This window comes from Chrysemys picta, chromosome 22 (genome assembly GCF_011386835.1).
Source record: "Chrysemys picta bellii isolate R12L10 chromosome 22, ASM1138683v2, whole genome shotgun sequence".
Lineage (NCBI taxonomy): Eukaryota > Metazoa > Chordata > Testudines > Emydidae > Chrysemys > Chrysemys picta.
Window position 1 is genome coordinate 23424172 of NC_088812.1, and position 24762 is coordinate 23448933.

The following is a 24762-nucleotide window of genomic DNA, read 5'->3' on the forward strand; positions in this document are numbered from 1 at the left end:
GGAAGACCCCTGTGTACCCCCAGGGGCACAAGTAACCCTGATGGAGAACCACTGGGTTAGAGAAACGGGGTGGGGATGGGGGGGTCCTAGAAATCAGGACTCCTGGGTTCAATCCTGACTGCAAGTGGAGTGGGGTCTAATGGTTAGAGCACAGAGCTGGCAGTTAGGATTCCTGGGTTCTAGTCCAGGCTATGCAATTGATTCATTCTGTGACATGGTTCTTTCTGCCTTGTCTGCTTGTGACATGTGGAGCGCAGAGACCTGCCCTTCCCTTCCGGCTGGGTGGTGCAGTAATTAATGGCCATAGAGCCTGGGCTCCAAGATCCTGGAGCAAAGCGTCCTGGAGAAGGAATTTGTTCCCCAGGCTTGACTGGCTTCCTGCCTCATCCCACTCTCCATCAATCAGAACAAATCCCTCCTGGCAGAGCTGTTGTCTGACCCAATCTATTGGGTCCTGGCTGCTGTTCAGCTCAGGTTAACAGCACGTTCTGTTTCTGTAAACTCCCTCAGAGCTTTCGAATGGAAGTGAGAGTCTTCTTCACACCCTGCTCTAAACTGTGAGTAGTGTCGCTCTGTGGCTGTTCACTCTACTTCCCCCCCAGAGATGGCATCATTTCAGTGCCAGGTTAGTGATCTCTGTATAGTGTTGCTGTGTTACTACACTGCTGCTGCGCTCCACCCCAGAGGTATCTGCATTTCAGTGCTGGGCAGGCAATCCCTGTGCAGTGTTGCTGTGTGTTGTTATGCCGCTACTGTGCTCCACCCCAGAAGTGGCTGCAATTCAGTACAGGGTGAAGGGAAGTCCATGTCTCATTTTGCCCAGGGGGGTGGGGGTTTAAAGAGCCTCCCAACCCCTCACCTGCACCCCAGCTCCTAGGAGGGATTATAGAGCCCCCCCAAGGCTGGAGAGTTACAATCCTTGCCCTTAGCCCGGCGGTTCTATAGGTAGAGCCCGCAGAGCTTGCCCCCCCATCACTCCCCAGGCTCGAGCTGCTAGCAGGGTCTCTCTCCCACTTCCTGAGAGCCTCACGTGGCCCCACAGCAAGAGGGTTCGGCCTCCGACTCACTGTGCAGCTGCCTCCCATTGGACCCCAGGCTGGCCTCCCCCACATTCCCATAGGGCAAGATGAGTGGGGGCGGGGCAGAGCAGCTGTCAGGGAGTCCTGCCCCCAACCCCCTCAGGGGCTAGAACTAGAGCCGGAACCAGCTACTGGCTGGGGCTCGAGCTGCCGCTTCAGCGCCTATCTCCCCCCACCCCATCACCCAGGACGGGGATCCGGTGCCACAGCCTGGCCCAGCGCAGCAACCGTCCATTGGCCACTCTGCCCTCAACGGCCGCCCCCCAGGAGGTGCAGCCGCCTCCCCAGCAGCGCAAGGCAGCAGAGACCTTTCTTCCTAACACCCCCGCCCGCCTGCCCACACACACGCCAAGGAACACATGGTAGTTTCAACAGCCACTTTATTAAACGTTAGAAAGGCCAACACAGTGCAGGGACACACGCCTCCCTGGTGACATACATTTAGAAACCTCTGACAATGTAGGAACTAGTACAGAGAGTTGATATTTCTTTAAAAGCTGCAGCATAAACATAATAGTAAAAAGTTTCTTAATTTGTGAGTAAATAAGATTACATTTTTGTACAGTTATCTTTGTTACTGGTCCATGGTGCATTCATACAGTAGAGTTATTTTTCTAGAGACTTTGTACATTTAAAGAAGTCACTGCAATGATAAAGATAGAGCAGAAATTAAAATACTTCAGTAGGCAAGGATTTCTGTGCCTTTCTCTCCCTCTTCATCCTCAATGAAACAGGCAAGGCCTTAGATAGTTAATTATAAGCCAACAGAGCAACTTTCCACAACACTCACTACCAAAAAGCAGCTTGTACTTTGGGGTAAAGAGGCCAATATTTCTTGCTAGGTGTTTAGAGGGCAGATCCACCATTGGGCTTAGCCACCCTCTGAGCGCTCTGTCATATCTTTCTGGTAGTTGTCGCTCCCGAGTCTAGCTCATTTTTTGGGATAACAGCCAAAGCAACATCCAACACTCAAAGAAGTAGGCTATGTCGATTAGGTTTGTGAATCAATTTCACAGTGTAGCTATTTGCAAATCGACCCCAAAAAGTAAGGGAGGAAAAAAGAGACAAGAGAAAGGAAAAACTATACAGAGGAAGTAGAAACAAGGACTGGAAGGAAATTAGAAACCGACAAATTAGAGGGTACACACAGTGGTGACTGTGTGAAGCACCAAGTTATTTCTTTCCGTCCTCATAGAGAGCAGACACCCAGACCTAAAAAGTTTGTCGGTAAGAGGGAAGAGGCAACGACGTTTGTTACCGACCTTTCCTGAAGTCCTAAGGGAACACTCACTCAGGGGACTAGTTTAGAGGGAAGATAATTTGTGAAGTAATGCAAACAGATTCCATATAAATATATATAAAAATTTAAACTACATTTGGCACTGATTCTACTCTGGAAACATTTTGCTGGCTTGCAGAGAAAAGTTTTCACTGATCTACTTTTTGGCAAAAGACAAAAACCTCAAACAAAACCAACTTTGGTAAGTGTCTACATTACAAACACTAAACATTTTTAAAGGTACTCTTTCAGATTAAACTGACACCAAAAAGTGACAGACTGTCTTTTGAAGAGAATGTAAACAACTTATAGAGGTTTAATCACAAATACCACAAGGCAGCACTAACGGTTCAGTGCTCAAATATTTAGAACTTCAATAATAGAATTTAACTGCATAGTCTTAAAACAGTAGTGAATGACAAGTGGTGTTTACAAGGGTGGCAGGCTCTTCCACAACTAGTCAGAAGGCATTAATGGAGTAAGAGGCAAGGCAGGGAAAGTCTGTTCAAATGGCAGACGTGTTAAGAGTTTCTTCCAAGAAGGCACAAATTTAAGATTTGGTTCCCATCCCTTTAGTAGTGTGTCAGAAGAGACACCTTTAAATTGCGGCATGAAGGAGACAGTGAAGAGGACAGATACCCAAACATACTCTTCACATTTATCTAGAATGCAGTACTCAGTGGCAACAATACATTGCTTCTAGATTCTGAAATGCAAACATGAAATCCTCTTCACAAGCCCATACTCAAGATTACCAAGGCACTGTGCAAGTTGTGGGCTGTGCTTATTAGTATTTTAAAATTAGGAGTGTAACTTTTAAATAAAGGCACATTTCCTATACATGAGAGAGTTATCACATGACTAATCAAAATAATTTTGCTTTATACATCAGTAGGTGAGAGCTTGAGAATACAGCAGGTTTGAAGGAGAGAGATGGCTTCTGCAGGTTTGCATTTCTTCTTGTAACTCATGAGGACACATTCCAGACTATAACAGAAAAATAAGGATTGGAAAAACGACAGTCCTCTTCCCCCCACATCAAAGAGGCATAAAACAACCCTGCAACTTAAAGACTTGAGCTACGGAACACTCAAAATATTCAACAAAAGGAAATTCTAAATAATTTCCTGTGTTTGTTTTACCATAGTTTCATTCTTGCACAGGATTAGCTTTTAGAATTCATGTACTACGTATTTCTCACCTATGGTCACAATTCTGTTTGTAGCATCACAATTAGTTGCTGTAGACTGTGTTACAAACAGGCCCAAAGGTGAGAAATGAATATGCTGTCAGAGCTCGAGAGTAAATGAATCCTGCTGGAAAGCTTGTTAACAGCTACATCACAAATTCAAACAGCTGAACACCAAGCAGTGTAACTAGGCAGAAGCTCCCTGGCTCTACTATGGCCAGAATATGAATCCACAGTCTTCCTTGCACCCACCAGAAACATCTCCACTTGCGTTTGTATTTACAGGTTTGTTACCAGTTATAATGATGGGCTCGTGGCTGTTGTATACATACGGGTACATATGGCAACATTCAGAAGTTGGGGCAAGTGAAATCTGGATATCAAAGAAGGGAGCATGAATTTCTTTCCTCTTAAAGCTTCTACTGCAATTTATTTCTGTTTAAACAGCTTGTTCACCTGTGATGAATCCTTGAGAACTGTCTGTCCTCCTCCTCCTCCCCCAGGATTCTGCTCCAGCAGGAAAGCTAGTGCATGAAGTCAGTGGTGTTTCCTGCAGTCAAGTGAGGCTAGTCAGATCAAGGCTCTTGCCTGGACTGAGTTTAAGGGCAGGGTTTTAAGTGTCGACCTGCAGTGGCACCAGTGCAGCTGGACTGCTGTAGCGCTTCAGTGAAGACAATATTACACTGATGGGAGAGCTTCTCCCATTGGCATATTTAATCCACCTCCATGAGAGACGGTAGCTATGTTGAGGGGAAAAGCTCTCCTGTCCACATAGCGCTGTCTACAATAGGGGTTAGGTAGGTGTCACTGCGTCACTCACAGGTGTGGATTTTTAACACATAGTTATAACAATGGTGTGAAAGTTACTAGTGACCCCCCCTTAACAGAGCAGCCTTTATGTCAACCAGGGCCATTAGGGGGAAGCAGACACTTCAAGTACACAGTAGCCTGAACTTTTCAACTGTCTTCCCTTCAAGGCCTTACGGTAGTTGGAGCTGGTCCCAAGCCAGTTTTCACTGACCAGATAGCAAAAGCATGGGTCTGACAACCACCAATCAAGTGTTAACACTGCAAGGACCTTTGTCTGAATGTGTATATGTAAGCAGAGTCAGGATGAGCTCTACCCTGACATCTGGTGGTGAATTATGGCGAGTGTGGAAAAGAACTCCAGGGGCTGATCTTGTTTGCATAGGCACACCCACTCGCCTGGCAGGAAACAACAGCAACTCAAAGTGGTTACTTTGGCTGGTGTGGGATCCCCAGTTTCTCTGTTATTGGGGCAGGAAGAATAAAGTTTTGTTACCCTGATTCTGTGAATCAAGGCCAGTGGAACTGGTGTATGACAGAAGGACTGAGTGAGTCATTCACCATTACCTAAGTAGCATTTGCTTGTCAAGGGGCATGGGTTACAAAACCCAGTGAATTGAGAGAGGATGGGGACAGGTATTTGTACCTGATGGTGTGGCCCCCTCCCCAAGGGGGTTGAAACACCAATTGCACTACCTCCTCTCTCCACTGTTGAATGTCAGAGCTAACTTTGATTCCCTTAGGAGTCTAGTTACAGACTGCTGAGCTGAGTTTGCTTTGGGCCAATAGTGCACCAGCACTGGGGCTCCCCTACTACTAGCTGAAATCACTAAGAGCTGAAATCACAAAAGAGCTAAAGCTATTTAAGAGCTGAGATCACTGAGGCTGTGTTAACTAGTGGGGGAGCCTGAAGCTATAGCTAAGCTAACCTAGCTTAGCGGGGAGTGAGCGGAGCGGAGCGGCTGGAGGAGCAGCTAGCAGAGCAGAGCCTTGTGGGAGCGGCCCACGGGACGGGCGGAGCGGAGCAGCTCACAGGTCGGTGAGTGGAGCGGAGCGGAGCGGCTCACAGGTCGGTGAGCGGAGCGGAGCAGCGCGGCTCACAGGTCGGTGAGCGGAGCAGCTGCCAGAGCAGTTCGTGGGACTGCGGGTGGAGTGGAGCAGTTCGTGGTGAAGGCTGCAGTGGAACCCCACGGAGAAGCAGCCGGTTGGCCTCGGATCACGTAAGGTGCCCTTAACACCCTGCTCACCCCCCCCCCTCTTGAACTCTGGGGCTGCACTGATCATGGACAGAGACTTTGGGGGGTTGTCGGACTTTTGGGACTTTTGTGATTCTTGGGTTGCTGGACCCAAGAGACTTTGGGATTGGTGGACTTTTGGGACTTTGGTGATTCTTGGGTCGCTGGTTTCAAGAACCAACGGGAGAGGACACGGCCCAATTTGCTGGGGTGGGTCTTCGCTCATGGTTTGGTCTAAAAACTCTAGTTGTGGTTTTTTTCCATTTAATGCTGATGTTGTTTACCTCATGTTATTAAACATTTTCTGTTACACTCAGACTCCGTGCTTGCGAGAGGGGAAGTATTGCCTCTTAGAGGTGCCCAGGGGGTGGTATGTAATTGTCCCAGGTCACTGGGTGGGGGCTCGAGCCGGTTTTGCATTGCGTTATTGAAACGGAACCCCTAGATACAGAACCCGGCCCTTGTTGCTGCCAACTTAGATGGGCAGAAGGGTTACATTTTAAGGATCTGTAAAATGTGTGTAAGACAGAGTTTTTGTACTAAGGTGCAAAGCTCTCCTTTCTTCTGCAGAATAAAGCAACTCTTCCTTATTCCTGTCTGGCTGTTATTGGCTCTCAGCTAGGTGGACCCGATATTTCGGTAACAGTTTCTGGCGACTCCGCCGGGACTATCCTAGCTCGGACATTGGACTCCGGACGGCTGCGGCGAATTGGGAACGGCACCAACGGGGTGTTTCGCCCCTTTTCTCTGCTTCACCGCAGCCCCTGGGGTTCGTGCTCCGATAAGGTGAGTCCTAATAGGATAAGGAGACACTATCTGGTTCTGGTCTGGTTAACCGGTTAATGAATTTCTGTCTTATACATTTGGGCGTTAGGTGTGTGGACGGAACTGAGCCTCTCATTCGTAATTCCTCAGAGTGGAAGCCATCGCGTGCGATGAAGCTCTGAGGTCGAATTGGGATCCTTCTGTCCCGTCCCCTGTAGCGGTCAGTATTAGTAGAAATTCCTGTAATAGGATCCTATTAGGCCATAATTCCCTCTGTTCTCTGTGTAATTCTCTGTTAGAGTGTCAGCAGGCAGGTGGGTGGGTCTCTGGTAATTAGGCCATAATTCCCTCTGTTCTCTGTGTAATTCTCTGTTAGAGTGTCAGCAGGCAGGTGGGTGGGTCTCTGGTCTCTGGTAAAACCCTCTGAGGATAGCCCTTTAGATTATATGTTAAGTAAATGGTCTTTACCCGGTGTTTAAAAAGAAATAGTTACACCTTGTGTAGAAATTGATGTGGCTAGTGTTGTAGAAATTGAATTGTGGAGAGGATGTGCATTTTCCCCAGAACATGTGCAGTGTATATTGTAGCAGAGGTAAAAGAAATGCAAACCTACCAATATAGGTTGTGTTGTCTTTTTCAGATCACTGGGTGTTTGAAAGCAGGAGTTAGAAGTAAAAGGCAATCAAAAGTCTGGGAAAGTTAATTGTGTCCTTTTTTTTTTTAAGTAAGAATCTTTAAGCTGTGGGTAGCTTTGGATCTGGAAGCAAGCCAGAAAGCATCTGTATTAATGCAATTTTCTAACTAATAAGGTAGAAGCCACTGAAACCTGGGCTGCCTATGAAACAAATAAAGGAAATATGGGGTAATTCCTCTGTTTTGCCTAAAATCAACAAGAGTACGTGTATATAAAGGAAATATTTTAAGCAATGACTGACTGCCCAGAAGGGGCAGACCTCTGTTCTTTTGTCTTTCAGATCATCAGAGAAAACGGATGCCAGCTGAATAACATTCAACGTACCATGCATTCGCTGGCACAATAGGAATTATTTTTATGTTCTATGGCCAAAATTGTTGTTAAAATTTGCATACCAACAGTCTTTGGAAGCAAGGACATGGAAGGTTAACCCACTCCCCATATTGCCCATGGGATCCTTCTGGCTACCTCAGATTTCTAGCCAGAGGGCTGGGGAGGGAGGAAAGCTATTGGACACCAGAGGTTGTACCGAGTGGACTCCTCAAAGGTGGGTGTGCTTGTCCTGGTTTGTTGCTCCAAAGCTCTGTAATAAAGTTATTTTACTGGAAGGGTGTACATGGCATACATTGAGTAATAAGACTAATGTACTGTATAATGGCAATTGTGTATGTGTTCATTTTTGGGAGAAGGTGTATGAGTGAAGAGTGGAAGTTTCCTTTGTAGGTTAAAAGAAGCCAAGAAGGGAAGCAGGAAAAAGAACAGAACGAGTTAACTGGAAAAAAAATAGCCAGCAAGCTCAGTCCAAAGATAAGATGCTGGCCCATCCAAGGACACTGCCCACAGCTAAGACTTGGCTGATAGCCAAGAAAAGGGGGGGCTGAATGTGCCCAAGCAACTATGAGATCTGCAAAACACTGCCAGGCATTAATGAAATGTGTTAGGTTTCTTTTCTCACAGATAAAAGAAGTGCTACCCAAAGACCCTAGCAGCCCTGCCATTGATTGAAACAAGAAGACTGAGTCTATGTAAAGTTCATCAACGAAAGACTGCTTTGGCTCCCCACTGGAAAGGCCCTTTCCAAGTGCTGTTAACCACCAACACCGCTGTGAAGTGCCAAGGACTACCTGCCTGGACCCATGCTTCTCACTGTAAAAAGACCCCTCCACCTCGGGAGGACTCTCCGACTGATAAGACTATTTCTCTTTCTAGCTCTGCTGTGCCTTCTGGACAGCAGGAAAAAGGAAAAAAGACAAGGTGAAGTGCTAGTAACCTCTCCCTTGTCCACTGACAGACCTACTGTGCCTCTGGATTTTTCTAGAAGAAGCAAAACCATTACAGGGTGATGTGCTAGTAACCTCTCCCCTGTATGATGCTAAACCACACTGTTTCAGGAAAAGAGAAGAAGGAACACTTGCTTCATTGGAACCACCAAAGTCCAGGGATTCCTGACTACAAGAGACATTAAGAACTGACCCTGGTGAAGAAACAAAGAATTATACACTGGCAGGAAGAAACTTATGGGACCCATGCTTGGGAATGTGGTATAGTACTACACCAAAAAGAAATGTATTAGGGTATCAATGAACTGTGATTAACACTACACTAGGGACTGTTACATTTTCATTACCCTTATTCAGTTTCCAGATCACCACTACATACCCAAATTGCTCACAGGGGGCTGCCATTAGATTAGCACAACAGAGGGTTTGGGTTATTTCCTCTAGAAAGAAAAGTGACTTGACCGGATCCCTATGGGATGGGGCCAAAAGTGCAGCAGCAGTTTGGAATATTTTTAAGAACCAAGAACATGATGAGAAATTGGGGCACAGCTAACCCAGGTACAGGCTGGAATTGGTGAGTTACATGTTATCTCCGCCCTTAGTTCTATGACCCAGAAGTTGCTGACAGAGATGGTATTGAATATCACTGAGGCTGGGAAGGCATTGCAGTGGGATCTAGCATGCTCAGAAATTCAGGATTTCCTGAATGACCAGCTAATGGCCATTCGGAATGATCTAGAGCATCAGGCTTGGCCCACTGCCCTTACAGACACATCAGGAGTACCATCTGATCTGTGGCCATGGAGACATACTTGGAAACTTTCTGGGTGGAAGTGCAGACATTCTCAGTGCTCCTTCCAAGCATATGGACCGGTTGGGGGGGGGGGGGCTCCCACATACCTAATCCTGCCGGGTCCATGGGGAGGATGCATGTGGGATTGGGTAATTCACCGAGACATCTGGGAAATTAGACCTCCTGGTATGCCCAATCGATTTTTAGTCAGTGCTCCTGGGATTACATCTGACATTTGGATGGGGTTAGGGAGTCAATGGACATTTTGGTCATTAGAATCCCCACAGCTTCAGTGTATCCGTAAACTGAAGCCAGGAGAAGTTGTTACTCTTCATGACTATGTTTGCTGGGAGGGTAGGGGACAAGGAACTACCCTGACAGGACACTTATTTTTTCAAGCTAATGATAGCTGTGTGTATGTTAATGACACCATATCGCAAGACATACATTTTAATCTCACTACCACTGCAGGCAACCATATCATTTACTGGCCTGCAGATAGAGTTTTTCAAGTAGCCCTTAAGTTCCAGATACCCTTTAATTGGACTAGTTTAGTATCTGATAGATTTCAGAATTTGTTTTCACTGTTACCAGAGATTCAGAAAATCTCTGAAGTACAAGGGCAAATTCACATGCTTCAAAATATATATCAAGTTGAAAAGTATGCCTTTCATACTATTGATAGAGTATCTATTTTATGTACTAAGTATGATGTATTGTGCTTTATGACTAAGGCTGTACAACAACCCCATTATAGTATTGCTATGGGAATGTTATTGCTTGTATTGTTATTAGTTATCTTAGGATTATGTTATTGTTGTAAAAGACATAATAATAGTAATACCTTTCATGTCCATGCTCATCATGCATTGTCATTACATCCAATCAAAACCCTTTAGGTTGAAGCATCTGAAGTAAAATCTGAATTCCAAGACTTAATGCAAATAGAGATTTGAAAATGTTTGTTGTACTAGTATACAAAAGGGGGGGTTGTGGAAGCAGAGAAAGAACTGACAGGAAGGGGATGCAATGCATGACATTTCGTTAGTAAGAGTTAGGCTAACTGTAACCCTAATAATGCGAGATTTGTAGAAGCGAGGAATGTGTGAGGCGAGTGGGAAAGAACTGTGTGAGAAGTTGTTGCGACCTTGTGTAGATAATATGGAATGTAGACTAAGAGTCTACATTAGTGAGCAAAACAAGATATCAGAATGACCTATGTATAAACAGAATGCTGCTGTTGTTTTCCATGCTGTATCTCTTGATCACACCTTTAGTTTTGAGGACCTCCTTCCAGACCTTGGGTCATGGTTTACGGGGCTCTTTCAAACAATTGTTAAATGGATTCTTTTCTTTCTATGTGTTATTTGGACAATGATACAATGTGCCAAATGCCTGTGTAATGCTATGATCAAAAGCTCTGCTGTCCATAAGAAAACCCAGTATCTGTCCCTCCAGCTTGATCGCAAATTGCATAACGGGCCTGACAATTTTTGAATTTGTCAGGCCCGAAGGGGGGACTGTGAAAGTTACTAGTGACCCCCCCTTAACAGAGCAGCCTTTATGTCAACCAGGGCCATTAGGGGGAAGCAGACACTTCAAGTACACAGTAGCCTGAACTTTTCAACTGTCTTCCCTTCAAGGCCTTACGGTAGTTGGAGCTGGTCCCAAGCCAGTTTTCACTGACCAGATAGCAAAAGCATGGGTCTGACAACCACCAATCAAGTGTTAACACTGCAAGGACCTTTGTCTGAATGTGTATAAAGGATCTGTAAAATGTGTGTAAGACAGAGTTTTTGTACTAAGGTGCAAAGCTCTCCTTTCTTCTGCAGAATAAAGCAACTCTTCCTTATCCCTGTCTGGCTGTTATTGGCTCTCAGCTAGGTGGACCCGATATTTCGGTAACAATGGCATGCAGGGGTAAATTTACAGTGTAGACGTGTCCTAACTACCTTGCTATCTAAGCACTATTGAGGATTGGAGGAGGAGTTTCATATGAAGCTTCCCTACTTTTTTTGTGGTTTGTTTTGCCTGACTTCTGGGCTGGAAGACAGCAAGGGTAGTCTGATTGGCTGGAGTACCCATTTGGGGATTAAGAAAAGGGTGTGACCCACTAGAAGAGGGCCAGACTGCTTTGCAAGAAAGAAAAATGACATAAGGATGTTGAACCTGGAGTCTAAAGGATTAATAAATGTAGAAATATCACGAAAGATGAATTTGAGAAAGGTGTATGTCCACAGCTCCTGTCATCTAAGTTCGCAAAGCATTTCTTGTTACTCTTTGGAAACCCCTGTGAGGTATGCATCATTATCCCCATTTTAAAGATTGAAAAACTGAGGCAAAGAAGTGGTCAAGTGACCTGGTCACGCTCAGAGTCACTCGCAGAGCTGGGACTGGGACTCAGGGGTCCCAGTCTCCTGTGGGATCCCATTTCTACTCAATGCACAAGAGCCTGAGATTCAACAGTTAAGGTTCCCACAGAAGACATAACTTCACCACATCACACAGATTACATTCAAACATCAATTTAGCAGCGTAAGTACTACTTTGAACTACTGCATATGTCAGGCATGCAATATGGCTAAGTTAGCATTACTGTGTGAACCTTAACTTTTGAATATTATGACCTATGTACTAGCAGTCACAACCAGAGTGTGTTACATTAACAACTTTTTGCATTCGATTTACAGTCTTATGCCCCATGTACGCTAGTCCTACTGACAAAACAGTGCTTTAGCTAAACACCAATGATGATGATGATAATGAGAACAAATGCTATCAATACTGCCCATATCTGTTAAAAAAAGCACATAATTTAGTACAAACAACTCACTTAGATATTTTTAAAAGAGGGCAAAAGCTTCTTCTCTAGACCCAACTACTACTCCCCTGCCTTACAAATTAATGTTTTCCACTCTGTCTTGGCTTCTCAGCAAATAAAGAGTAGGCTTCCAGGCCTTCCTGTAATTAGCACACATGACTGTAAGAGACTAAAGGTTCTTTGTGCTGCTGTGTGTGTTGTCGTCATTCAGTCCATAGCACTGAATTTCTTCCTCCTAGATCTCCAACACCTTAAACTAGTACATTCATTTATCCTTAGCCACATTTCTGGCCTGGAGAACGTTTTGTGTAAAGGAACTTGGCCAGGCCACCCAACTTTTGGAAAGTTCATCTACTTCACTAAGCCAAATGCTCATTAAGGACCGTATGTTGTAATCTTAAATACTATTCACCATGAGTAAAGGCTGCAGAAATTGGCCATAGGTTTTCATGGTTAAAGTTATCTGGATTTCTTTCCCTTTATGTAGTATTCAACAACTTCTAGTTCTTAGTGACATTAATTTGCATTGGAAATACTCAAGTCATGGTTACCTTATAGTTCTTCCACCAATACTTTCTTTTCAACTTGGCAGCACTGGTCTCAAATTCCGCTGCAGTGCATCATCCAACTCTGACAGCTTCTGATCTCGTTCCAAAACCTTGTCCACGTTCACCGTCATGATGTCAATCACCTACAGTGATTTAATAGTCACAGTAAGTTATTCATGTGTTAGATGTTCATCTCCTCAAACACTTTAAGCATGCAGCATATCCTGACAGACACCTTTTATAACATTAACATCATTCAAGCGTTTGTTTTTAAATAAAGCAGAAGATATTGCCTTTTTGATTAAGAGTAGACAATACTGAATTTAGGTTCTTATATTAGCTAAAAGATTTGTGGAACTAAGGCCTTGTCTACACTACGAGAGTAGTTCGATTTTACTTGCATCGAATTTTTGTAATCGATATTGCAAAGTCGAACGTGTGTGTCCACACTAAGGACAGTAATTCGACTTTGTGCGTCCACACTAACGGTGATAGCGTCGACATTCGAAGCGGTGCACTGTGGTCAGCTATCCCACAGTTCCCGCAGTCCCCTCTGCCCATTGGAATTCTGGGTGTAGCCGGCAATGCCTTCTGGGTAACAAAATGAGTCGAGGGTGCTTTTGGGAAACTGTCGTCATCCGTCCATCACTCCCGCCCTCCCTCCCTGAAAGCGCCGGCGGGAAAACAGTTCGCGCGCTTTTCCAGTCATTGACAGCGCGGACGCCACTGTACTCCGAGCATAGAGCCCGCTGCGACCATCGCTGCAGTTGTGGCCGCTCTCAACGTCTCGCAGCTTATCATAAAGGTTTCCCTGAGGCAGATGCAGAAAAGTCAGGCGAGGAGGCTACGGCACCGCGGTGATGTCCTGAAGTCTGAGAGTAGCACAGACCTGTCAGAAAGCAGGCGACCCAGCGCCGAGGACATCACAGTGGCAATGGGTCATGTTGATGCCGTGGAACGGCGATTCTGGGCACGGGAAACAAGCACTGAGTGGTGGGACCGCATAGTGCTGCAGGTCTGGGATGAATCCCAGTGGCTGCGAAACTTTCGCATGCGGAAGGGAACTTTCCTGGAACTTTGTGAGTTGCTGTCCCCTGCCCTGAAGCGCAGTGACACCCGGTTGCAAGCTGCACTGAGTGTACAGAAGCGAGTGGCCATAGCCCTCTGGAAGCTTGCAACGCCAGACAGCTACCGGTCAGTCGCGAACCAGTTTGGGGTGGGCAAATCTACCGTGGGGGTTGTTGTGATGCAAGTAGCCAAGGCAATCGTTGATGTACTGCTGCCAAAGGTAGTGACCCTGGGAAACGTGGAGGCGATCATAGATGGCTTCGCAGCGATGGGATTCCCAAACTGCGGTGGGGCCATAGATGGAACTCACATCCCTATCCTGGCACCGGACCACCAGGCCACCCAGTACATTAACCGAAAGGGCTACTTTTCCATGGTGCTGCAAGCACTGGTGGACCACAGGGGACGTTTTACCAACATCTACGTGGGATGGCCGGGCAAGGTTCATGACGCTCGTGTTTTCAGGAACTCTGGTCTGTTTAGACGGCTGCAACAAGGTATTTACTTCCCGGACCACAAAATAACTGTTGGGGATGTGGAGATGCCTATAGTCATCCTCGGGGACCCAGCCTACCCGCTAATGCCCTGGCTCATGAAGCCCTATACTGGCGCCCTGGACACTGAAAAAGAACTCTTCAACTACCGGCTGAGCAAGTGCAGAATGGTGGTGGAGTGTGCTTTTGGCCGTCTCAAGGGGAGATGGAGAAGCTTACTGACTCGCTGTGATCTCAGCGAAACCAATATCCCCATTGTTATAGCAGCTTGCTGTGTGCTCCACAATCTCTGTGAGAGCAAGGGGGAGACCTTTATGGCGGGGTGGGAGGTTGAGGAAAATAGCCTGGCTGGTGATTACTCACAGCCAGACAGCCGGGCGATTAGAAGAGACCAGCGGGAAGCGCTGTGCATCCGGGAGGCTTTGAAAGCAAAGTTCCTGAGTGAGCAGGGTAACCTGTGACTTTATAGTTTGTGTACTGAGAAGCTAAACCTGCCCCCGTTTCTTTACCCAGTTAATGTTGACTATCCTATCCAGTTACATACCCCCTTCACCCCCCCTCCAACACAAGTGTCGAAATAAAAATAGTTCTACTTTGTTAAAGCACACCGTTTTCTTTAATACTGTTTTCGCGGGAATTTTTTAAAACTGGGACGCAGACTGTGGTGCGGGGCGGGTGTAGTGTTGTGACGCGAATGCAGCTTCTAAACTCAAGGATTGACAGGCTCCGCTGCGGTGGGATGCTTGTTTCAACGGAGCCTGTCAACCCTCCTGATCGGGACTGTGTGTATGGGGGGTCTATTTGACTTTGTGGCAGGGGGAGGACGGTTACAGATCCCATGCTGTGTGGCTCTGTCATCCTGCCTAAGGACCGGCGCTTAAGATCTGTAACTGCCCTCCCCCGCCACAAAGTCACAGAGCAACCCCCCCCCCAACATTACATCAAAACAACCTCCCAGACTAACCGGGGCAACTAGTCACTGCATCACTGCACTGTGTATGTGCCCTGCTGCTGTGCCTGCCCCCGACTATGTACCCTGCCAAAGGAGACTGTCCTGTCCAATTACCAACCCCCTTTCCCCTCCTCCTCCAAAAGAACATGATTGAAACAGTAGTTAACAGAAACGAATTTTTTATTATCAACTACACATGGCATTGGGAGGTGAAACTTGGACGGGGGCTTGTGTCAGGCGGGAAGGAAAGAACTTTTCAAATTTTGGGAAATGAGAGCCTTCTGCTACTAGAGCTCTCTGCAGGGGTGGAGTGAGACTTAGCAGGGACTCTGCCGCCTCTCCTTCTTTGCACTTTGGGTGAGGTGGGTATGGGACTTGGTGGCGGGGGAGGGCGGTTAGAGATGGACTGCAGCGGGGCTCTGTCCTCTTGCCTCCGTTCCTGCAGAACATCCACAAGGCGCCGGAGCGTGTCCGTTTGCTCCCTCAGTAGTCCAAGCAGCGTTTGAGTCGCCTGCTGGTCTTCCTGCCGCCACCTCTCCTCCCGATCCATGTTGGCTTGGTGCATTCGGGTCAAGTTCTCCCGCCACTGGGTCTGCTGTGCTGCCTGGGCTTGGGAAGAGGCCATAAGCTCAGAGAACATGTCCTCCCGTGTCCTCTTCTTCCTACGCCTAATCCGCGCTAGCCTCTGGGAGTGTGATTCCAGGCTAGGTTGTGAGACAGTCGCAGACGGGGCTGTGGAAATGGGAAAAAGGGAGTGAATTCCTCAGAAAGATAAATGTAGTTGTGAACAAAGAACATAGTCTTTCTCTGTGAACAAGACCATGCACAGCACCTTTCACATGCGCACTCAGCACAAGGTCGAATTCTCGGCCTTCGCATTCAGTGCCTGGGGTCTTGAACAGCACATTTGAGAAGCGAGGCAGCACAACGGAATTTCTGTTGCAGGCAGACATGGTAAGCCGTACACTTGTGGCAGTTTAAAACTTTTATATTACCACTGGCCTCATTTCACATTTAAATCAATGTCAGTCCCTGCTGCCAGCAATCCGGCAAGCGGGAACTCTGCCCCTGTCCCACCCCCTCGCGGCTGTCCCCGGGAACGATCCCTTTCGGCTGCCCCTCTCCCGCCTCCACCGCGTGGCTGCAAACCAGCGGTTACAGTTCTGTAAAGGAACGGGAAAGCAGTCCCAACACTAACATTCCCCTACCTAATTAAAAGCAGGTCACCATGGCCGACATCACCCTGATGAGGATCTCCGAGAGCGACAAAGAGAGAATGCTCCGGGAAAGCCTACAAAGACCAGGGCCGTATGCCGCCCTGCTGTGCAGAGCAATGATCCCCGAGTACTTGATAAGCTCGTGGCGCGGCAACGTGTCGTACTTCGGAGGACCCAATAAGGCAGCTCTCCCCAAGAACCTCATGCAACGGCTTTCAAGTTACCTCCAGGAGAGCTTCATCGAGATGTCCCAGGAGGATTACTGCTCTATCCCCGGACACATAGACCGCATTTTACTGTAGCTGCAGTAGCAGGGAATAAACAGTAGAGCGGCTTGTGCAGGACAATCACTGAAAACCGGACATTGCTAGATTTCTTTTCAAAACTTGCACTGCCCATTACTAAACCGTTAAGCGCCTAGGGCACACTAATCATGAACAACCCATTCTTTTAATTGTTAATATTCCTGTTTTGTTAAAAATAAATGTTTAGATGTTTACAACACTTACTGGCTGATCCTTCACCAGATTCTGTGTCCGGGGTAACGGCTGGGGACGCTTCGTAGGGGATCTCTGTAAGGGTGATGAAGAGATCCTGGCTGTCGGGGAAATCAGCGTTGTGAGAGCTGCCGACTGCCTCGCCCTCCTCATCTCCTTCCTCATCTTCCCCGTCCCCTAACATGTCCGAGGAACCGGCCGTGGACAGTATCCCATCCTCAGAGTCCACGGTCACTGGTGGGGTAGTGGTGGCGGCAGCACCGAGGATGGAATGCAGTGCCTCGTAGAAACGGGATGTCTGGGGATGGGATCCGGAGCGTCCGTTTGCCTCTTTGGTCTTCTGGTAGCCTTGTCTCAGCTCCTTGATTTTCACGCGGCACTGCGTTGCATCCCGGCTGTATCCTCTCTCTGCCATGTCTTTAGAGATCTTCTCGTAGATCTTTGCATTCCTTCTTTTGGATCGCAGCTCGGAAAGCACGGACTCATCGCCCCACACAGCGATGAGATCCAAGACTTCACGATCAGTCCATGCTGGGGCTCTCTTTCTATTCCCAGACTGCACGGCCATCACTGCTGGAGAGCTCTGCATCGTTGCCAGTGCTGCTGTGCTCGCCACGATGTCCAGACAGGAAATGAGATTCAAACTGGCCAGACAGGAAAAGGAATTCAAATTCAAATTTTCCCGGGGCTTTTCCTGTGTGGCTGGTCAGAGCATCCGAGCTCGCACTGCTGTCCAGAGCGTCAACAGAGTGGTGCACTGTGGGATAGCTCCCGGAGCTATTAGCGTCGATTTCCATCCACACCTAGCCTAATTCGACATGGCCATGTCGAATTTAGCGCTACTCCCCTCGTCGGGGAGGAGTACAGAAGTCGAATTAAAGAGACCTCTATGTCGAACTAAATAGCATCGCAGTGTGGACGGGTGCAGGGTTAATTCGATTTAACGGCGCTAACTTCGACATAAACGCCTAATGTAGACCAGGCCTAAGTAATTGAATTGGAGATTCCCAATGCCTGCCTTGGGGTTTCAATATCAGAAGCTTTGTTTATAAACTTACTCCTACTGAAAGTAAAGTATTCCACTAACAATCTAGCATGTTAGAGAAGGGTCATCACTGTATAAGAAAAACTCAGTTATGGAAGCCACAGCTAGCATTTGAACAATACAGTAACTGCTCATTTAACATCATCCCGGTTAACGTTATTACATTGCTAATCAATTAGAGAACACGCTCGTTTAAAGTTGCGCAATGCTCCCTTATAATGTTGTTTGGCAGCCACCTGCTTTGTCCACTGCTTGCAGAAAGAGCAGCCTATTGGAGCTAGCTGATGGGGCTTGGAACCAGGGTAAACCAGCAGCCTCCCTAAGTTCCCTGTGCGACAGCCGCCCAGCAGGCTATCAATTGCCGGGCAGTTCAGCTGTCCCTTCCCCCACTGCCATATGCTACTTCTGCCCTCTGCCTTGGAGCTGCTCCTGGGAGCCTCCTGCTTGCTGTGCGGGGGATGGGGGTGGTGGGGAAGAGGAATGCTAATGTCAGGGTGTCCCCCTCCCCCCTGCTCCTGTACCCTATCTCCACAGAGCAAGGGGGGACATGACAGGGCTCAGGACAGAGGGAGCTTGCTGGAAGCAGCTGCTGTCTCAACTTGCCAATCTTCTTAAAAAGGTAGTGTAGTGTACTTAGAGTGGGGGTGAGTGTACTTAAAGGGACAATGCACATCTCTCTCTCTTTCTCACACACACACACACACACGGTGTGTGGATCTGTCTCTCCCTCTCTCACAGAGACACAGTCTCTCTCTGCCATGCTGTGTCTCCTCCCAGCATCTGTGCTGCTTTGTAGAGTGTGAGGCTACATTAACAACAATGTGTTAATCCTTGAGGGCTCAGGAGAGTGCTAGTTCATCATTTAACAGTAAGGCATTCCCTGGGAAATATCCCACCCTCTGACTCCACCACCTCAACCAAGCTTCACAATCATCATTGCTGCGTACAGTATTAAATTGTTTAAAACTTATACTGTGTGTGTGTGTGTGTGTGTGTGTGTGTGTGTGTGTGTGTGTGTATAAATATATATACACACACACACACACACACATATATAAAAATTAAAATAAAGTCTCTTGTCGGACGAAAAAAATTTCTCTGGGACCTAACTCCCCCGTCCTTTTACATTAATTCTTATGGGGAAACTGGATTCACTTAACATCGTTTCGCATAAAGTAGCATTTTTCAGGAACATAACTACAACATTAAGCGAGGAGTTACTGTACAATGTTTCTTTTGACACACAAAGCACCTATGACTTCTGAAAAGGAAGTGATGTGCTACCCTATCCAGCCAGAAAGAAATGAGGCTCTCAGCCAAGGATGGCTTTTGGCTCATGCAGGAAGTTTGCCGTAGTTTTGATATAGAACTAGAAACCCCTGGCAATTGTGGATTTCCACATAGCAAAGCTCATTCTCTGTCAGAAACCAACTGGAGTCATGCAGTTAACACATTGGCTCACAAGATAGTCATCTTTGCAAGATCAGGTCAACACCTGGGAAGTATCACAGGTTTCCTGCAACAAGTCTCAAGATGATAGTTCAGATCACAAGAGGGACAAACGATGAAGACATTCTAGTGTTTGGTTCATACACTGAAGCAGACAAATTTACTCTTTGCCCACACAGCACTTCCATGTGTCTTCCCTCTGTCAGGTTTCCCAAGGTCAAAGGAATGGTAAAGCTGCTCTATACAAGAACCATACCTCATCTACGTGGTGTTGTGTCTGCTCAAGGTGACGGTTACTGCCAGAGGCACTATATGAGTTTCCAGGGCCACTTGTTGACCTGCAGTGTAGAGACAGTTACACTACGATATCATACCGTTAATTACATTTATATACCACCTAGAAGTATGCTTGGTAATTTGCAAACAAACGGTATGCAAACCAGTGAATATAAACGTAAACACCAATGGTCATAACAAAGAAAGGTGGAACATTCCCAAGGAGCTAATATGCAACAGAAGAAAAAAAGTTAGATTTCTTTTGCAGTGGAGGAGTGAAGCTTGAGCAGCAAGCTTTAGCCATAGAATTCAGACAGTGGTTCCAAACTTACCACTAACGAATGGCTGCAATGCCACTGGAGATCCGAGAAGCAGGTGGGAGAGAGAAGAGCGGCACTATAGCTCAGAGCATAGTGTATTGTTGCTCTTGATTGACCAAGAACATGGGTTTAGGGATCCCCCCTCTCTTTGAAATAAAAAGCACATGAGCTTGTGTGCACTATTTTCCCTTGGTTGAACTTGGGAATTTAAATTTTTTGGAAGCTACTGAACTCAGAAAAAGATTGTGTCAGTCACTGGAAGCATGCAACATTCACTACTTGTTTTCCTAAAAGTTCACCACAGACTAGAGAGGCAGTGGCCAGTACCAGATATTTCAGAAGAAGGTGCAAGAAGCACTGTAGAGCAGTGGGACTCAACCTTTCCAGACTACTGTACCCTTTTCAAGAGTCTGATTTCCCCCAATGAAGGAAAAAGAACAGTACATCTACAGTTTGTACACATAAGACATCTACAACAGTGGTTCTCAAGCAGGGGTCTGGGGCCCCCTGAGGGGGGCCGCAAGGAGGTTTCAGGGGTCCTCAAAGCATGGCCAGCATTAGACTTGGGGGGTCCAGGACAGAAAGCCAAAGCCCCACTGCATGGTGCTGAAGCCAAAGCAACTTTGCATGGTGGGAGACCACTATGGCACAGGGAACTGGGCAATGGCCTTGTTTCTACCCCCAATGTTGTTCCTGGCTTTTATATGCAGAAAAACAGTTGCTGTGGCACATGGGGGCTATGGAGTTTTTATAACATGTTGGGTGGGCTTTTTCAGAAAGAAAAAGGTTGTGAACCCCTGATCTACAATATATCCTGTATTTTGGCTTTTGATCATTTGCTAGCTGTACCACCTTTCAATATTGATTATGAACACAATTCTAAATAGGACACTGAATTTATATAGAGGCAACATGATATTTTCTATCCTATTATCTATCCCTTTCTTAATTATTCCCAGCATTCTGTTCGCTTTTTTGACTGCTGCTGCACATTGAGTGGATGTTTTCTGAAAAACATCCACAATGACTCCAAGTTTTCTTTCTTTGAGTGGTAACAGCTAGTTTAGACCCCATGATTTTATGTGTATAGTTGGGATTATGCTTTCCAATGTGCATTACTTTGCATTTATCAACATGACATTTCATCTGTCATTTTGTTGCCCAGTCACCCAGTTTTGAGAGAGTCTTTTGTAGCTCTTTGCAGTCTGCCTGGGTCTTAACTATCTTTAGTAATTTTGTATCATCTGCAAATTTTGCCACCTCACAGTTTACCCCTTTTTCCAGATCATTTATGAATATGTTGAATAAGACTGGTCCCAGAAACTACCCCTGGGGCACACCACTATTTACCTCTGTCCATTCTGAAAACTGATTATTTATACTACGCTTTGTTTCCTATCTTTTAACCAGGTCAAATTACAAAGGATGAATATAAATAAATAACACAAGGTAGGGACAAAATTAGAAAGGCCAAAGCACAAAACAAGATCTAACTACCTAGAGACATAAAGGGGAACAAGAAAACATTCTACAGATACATTAGAAGCAAGAGGAAGACCAAGGACAAGGTAGGCCCGTTACTCAATTGTGTGTGTGTGTGTGTGGGGGAATAACAACAGAAAATGGGGAAAATGGCAGAGGTACTTAATGACTTCTTTGTTTCAGTTTTCACCAAGAAGGTTGGTGGGGATTGGACATCTAACATAGTGAATGCCAGTGCAAATGAGGTAGGATCAGAAGAGGCTAAAATAGGAAAAGAACAAGTTAAAAATTACTTGGACAAATTTGATGTCTTCAAGTCACCAGGGTCTGATGACAGAAGTGGGCTGTAGTCCACGAAAGCTTATGCTTTAATAAATATGTTAGTCTCTAAGGTGCCACAAGTACTCCTGTTCTTTTTGCAGGGCCTGATGACACGCATCCTAGAATACTTAAGGAGCTGACTGAGGAGATATCTGAGCCATTAGCTATTAAGACGAGAGAGATTCCAGATGACTGGAAAGGGGCATATATAGTGCCAATCTATAAAAAGGGAAATAAAGACAACCCGGGAATTACAGACCCGTCAGCTTAACTGCTGAACCAAGAAAGATAATGGAGCAAATAATTAAGCAATCAATTTGAAAACAGCTAGAAGATAAAGTGATAAGTAACAGTCATCATGGATTGTCAAAAACAAATCATGTCACATCAACCTGATAACTTTCTTTGACAGGGTAACAAGCCTTGTGGGAGGGGGGAAGCGGTAGAAGCTTTTGATACTGTCTCATATGACCTTTTCATAAACAAACAAGGGAAATGCAAGCTAGATTGAGTTACTATAAGGTGAGTGCAAAACTGGTTGGAAAACCATTCCCAGAGAGTAGTTATGAGTGGTTCACAGTCATGCTGGAAGGGCAGAACGAGTGGAGTCCCATGGGGATCAGTTCTGGGTCCGGTTCTGTTCAATATCTTCATTAATGATTTAGATAATGGCATAGAGAGTACACTTATAACATTTGCAGACAATACCAAGCTGGGAGGGTTGCAAGTGCTTTGGAGGATAGGATTAAAATCCAAACGATCTGAAGTAAATAGGATGAAATTCAATAAGGACAAATGCAAAGGACTCCATTTTGGAAGGAACAATCAGTTGCACACATACAAAACGGGAAACGACTGCCTAGGAAGGAGTATTACAGAAAGAAATCTGGCAGTTGGAGACCCACAAGCTCAATATGAGTCAATAGTGTAACTCTATTGCAAAAAAAGCAAACACCATTCTGAGGTGTCTTAGCACAGGGGTGGGCAAACTTCTTGGCCTGAAGGCCACACTGGGGTTCCGAAACTGTATGAAGGGCTGGTGTAGTGTACTAAATTGCTCCCCGTAGGAATGTGCTACTTACAGTGTATTACTTATGGCTGCCAGTCCTGGTACTCTGAGCGGCATGGTAAGGGGGCAGGGAGCTGGGGGGTTGGATAAGGGGCAGGCAGTCCTGGGGGGCAGTAAGGGGACAAGGAGCAGCGAGTGGTTGGATAGGCGTGGGAGTCTCAGGGGGACCTGTCGGGGCAGGGATGTGGATAGGGGTTGGGACAGTCAGGGGACAGGAGGGGGCAGTCAGGGGATAAGGAGCTGTGGGGTTGGATGGGTCGGGTATTATGAGGGGGGCAGTTAGTGTGCGGGGGCAGGCTGTTTGGGGAGGCACAGCCTTCCCTACCTAGGTGTAATATATTAAATTGCTCCTCGTAGAAATGTGTACTTATGGTGTACTACTTACGGCTGCCAGTCCTGGTGCTCCCTAAGTAGCACATTCCTATGGGGAGCTTGCAGCCTGGCCGCCCCGAGTACTGACTGCACGGTGAGCTAAAGTGCGGGAGAGGGGCTGGGGGCTCAAGGGCCAGGCAGGATGGTCCCGCGGCTGGAGGTTGCCTGTAGTTTACCCATCTCTGTCTCCGCAGCAGTGTTGTAAGCAAGACACGAGAAGTAATTCTTCCATTCTACTCTGCACTGATTAGGCCTCAACTGGAGTATTGTGTCCAGTTCTGGGTGCCGCATTTCAGGAAGGAAGTGGACAAATTGGAGAGAGTCCAGAGAAGAGCGACAAAAATGATTAAAGGTCTAGAAAATGTGATCTATGAGGAAAGGCTGAAAAAATTCAGTTTGTTTAGTCTGGAAAAGAGAAGACTAAGCGGGGACCCGATAACAGTTTTCAAGTACATAAAAGGTTGTTATGAGGAGGAGGGAGAAAGACTGTTCTCCTTAACTCTGATAGGACAAGAAGCAATGGGCTCAAATTGCAGCAAGGGACGTTTAGGTTGGACTTTAGGAAAAGCTGCCTGTCAGGGTGGTTAAGCCTGGGAATAAATTGCCTAGGGAGGCTGAGGAATCTCCATCAATGGAGATTTTTAGGAGCAGGTTAGACAAACACCTGTCTGGAAGGGTCTAGATAATACTTAGTCCTGCCACGAGTGAAGGGGACTGGACTAGATGACCTCTCAAGGTCCCTTCCAGTTCTATGATTCTATGGGAGATATGATAGAGGTCTATAAAATTATGAATAATATGGAGAAAGTGAATAAGAAAGTGTTATTTATCCCTTCACACAACAAAAGAACCAGGGGTCACCCAATCCAATTAATAGTCAGCAGGTTTTAAACAAGAGAAAATACTTTTTCATACGGTGCACACTCCATCTGTATAACTCATTGCCAGGGGATGCTCTGAAGGCCAAAAGTCTAACTGGGCTCCAAAAAGGATCAGGCAAGTTCAGGAGGATAGGTCCATCAATGGGTATTAGCCTATATGGTCATGGACAGAACCCCGTGCTCCGGGTGTCCTTAAACCTCCAACCTCTAGGAGCTGGGAATGGAGGATGGGATGGATCACTTGCAACTGCCCTGTTCTGTTCATTCCTTCTGTAGCATCTGACACTGGCCACTGTCAAAAGACAGGATATTGGGTTAACTATTGGGTTATAAGAACTAGGGGCCACCAAATGAAATTAGTGGGCAGCAGGTTTAAAACAAATAAAAGAAACTTCTTCTTCACACAGCACACAGTCAACCTGTGGAACTCCTTGCCTGAGGAGGTTGTGAAGGCTAAGAATATAACAGGGTTTAAAAGAGAACTGGATAAATTCATGGAGGTTAAGTCCATTAATGGCTATTAGCTAGGATAGGTAAGAACTGGTGTCCCTAGCCTCTGTTTTTCAGAGGGGGGTGATAGATGGCAGGAGAGAGATCACTTAGACTCATAGACTTTAAGGTCAGAAGGGACCATTATGATCATCTGGTCTGACCCCCTGCATGCTGCAGGCCACAAAACCCTTCCCTGGACTCTGCCGTTGAAGTTCCCAATCCTGTGTTTCAGTGACTTCAATCGGCAGAGACCCTCCTGCTAGTGATCCCTGCCCCATGCTGCGGAGGAAGGCGAAAAACCTCCAGAGGCTCAGCCAATCTACCCTGGAGGAAAATT

At 46.4% G+C, this 24762-nt stretch overlaps 1 protein-coding gene and 2 long non-coding RNA genes across 3 annotated transcripts; 1 reads left to right on the top strand and 2 right to left on the bottom strand.

Moving 5' to 3' along the window:
* Nucleotides 1–1442: 1442 nt before the first annotated feature.
* LOC135977159 (uncharacterized) lies at nt 1443–20588 on the bottom strand. Its single transcript, XR_010594509.1, has 3 exons — nt 19469–20588; nt 12494–12633; nt 1443–3345 (listed from the first exon to the last, which is right to left on the bottom strand). It is a non-coding gene; the product is annotated as an uncharacterized LOC135977159 (long non-coding RNA).
* On the top strand, nt 3654–10973 carry LOC135977160 (uncharacterized). The gene is made up of 2 exons (XR_010594510.1): nt 3654–6668; nt 6746–10973. It is a non-coding gene; the product is annotated as an uncharacterized LOC135977160 (long non-coding RNA).
* LOC135977158 (uncharacterized) lies at nt 15167–18399 on the bottom strand. The gene is made up of 2 exons (XM_065576432.1): nt 16731–18399; nt 15167–15736 (listed from the first exon to the last, which is right to left on the bottom strand). The coding sequence occupies exons 1-2, from the start codon at nt 17305–17307 to the stop codon at nt 15261–15263; spliced, it is 1053 nt and encodes a 350-aa protein (XP_065432504.1). The 5' UTR covers nt 17308–18399; the 3' UTR covers nt 15167–15260.
* Nucleotides 20589–24762: the final 4174 nt, after the last annotated feature.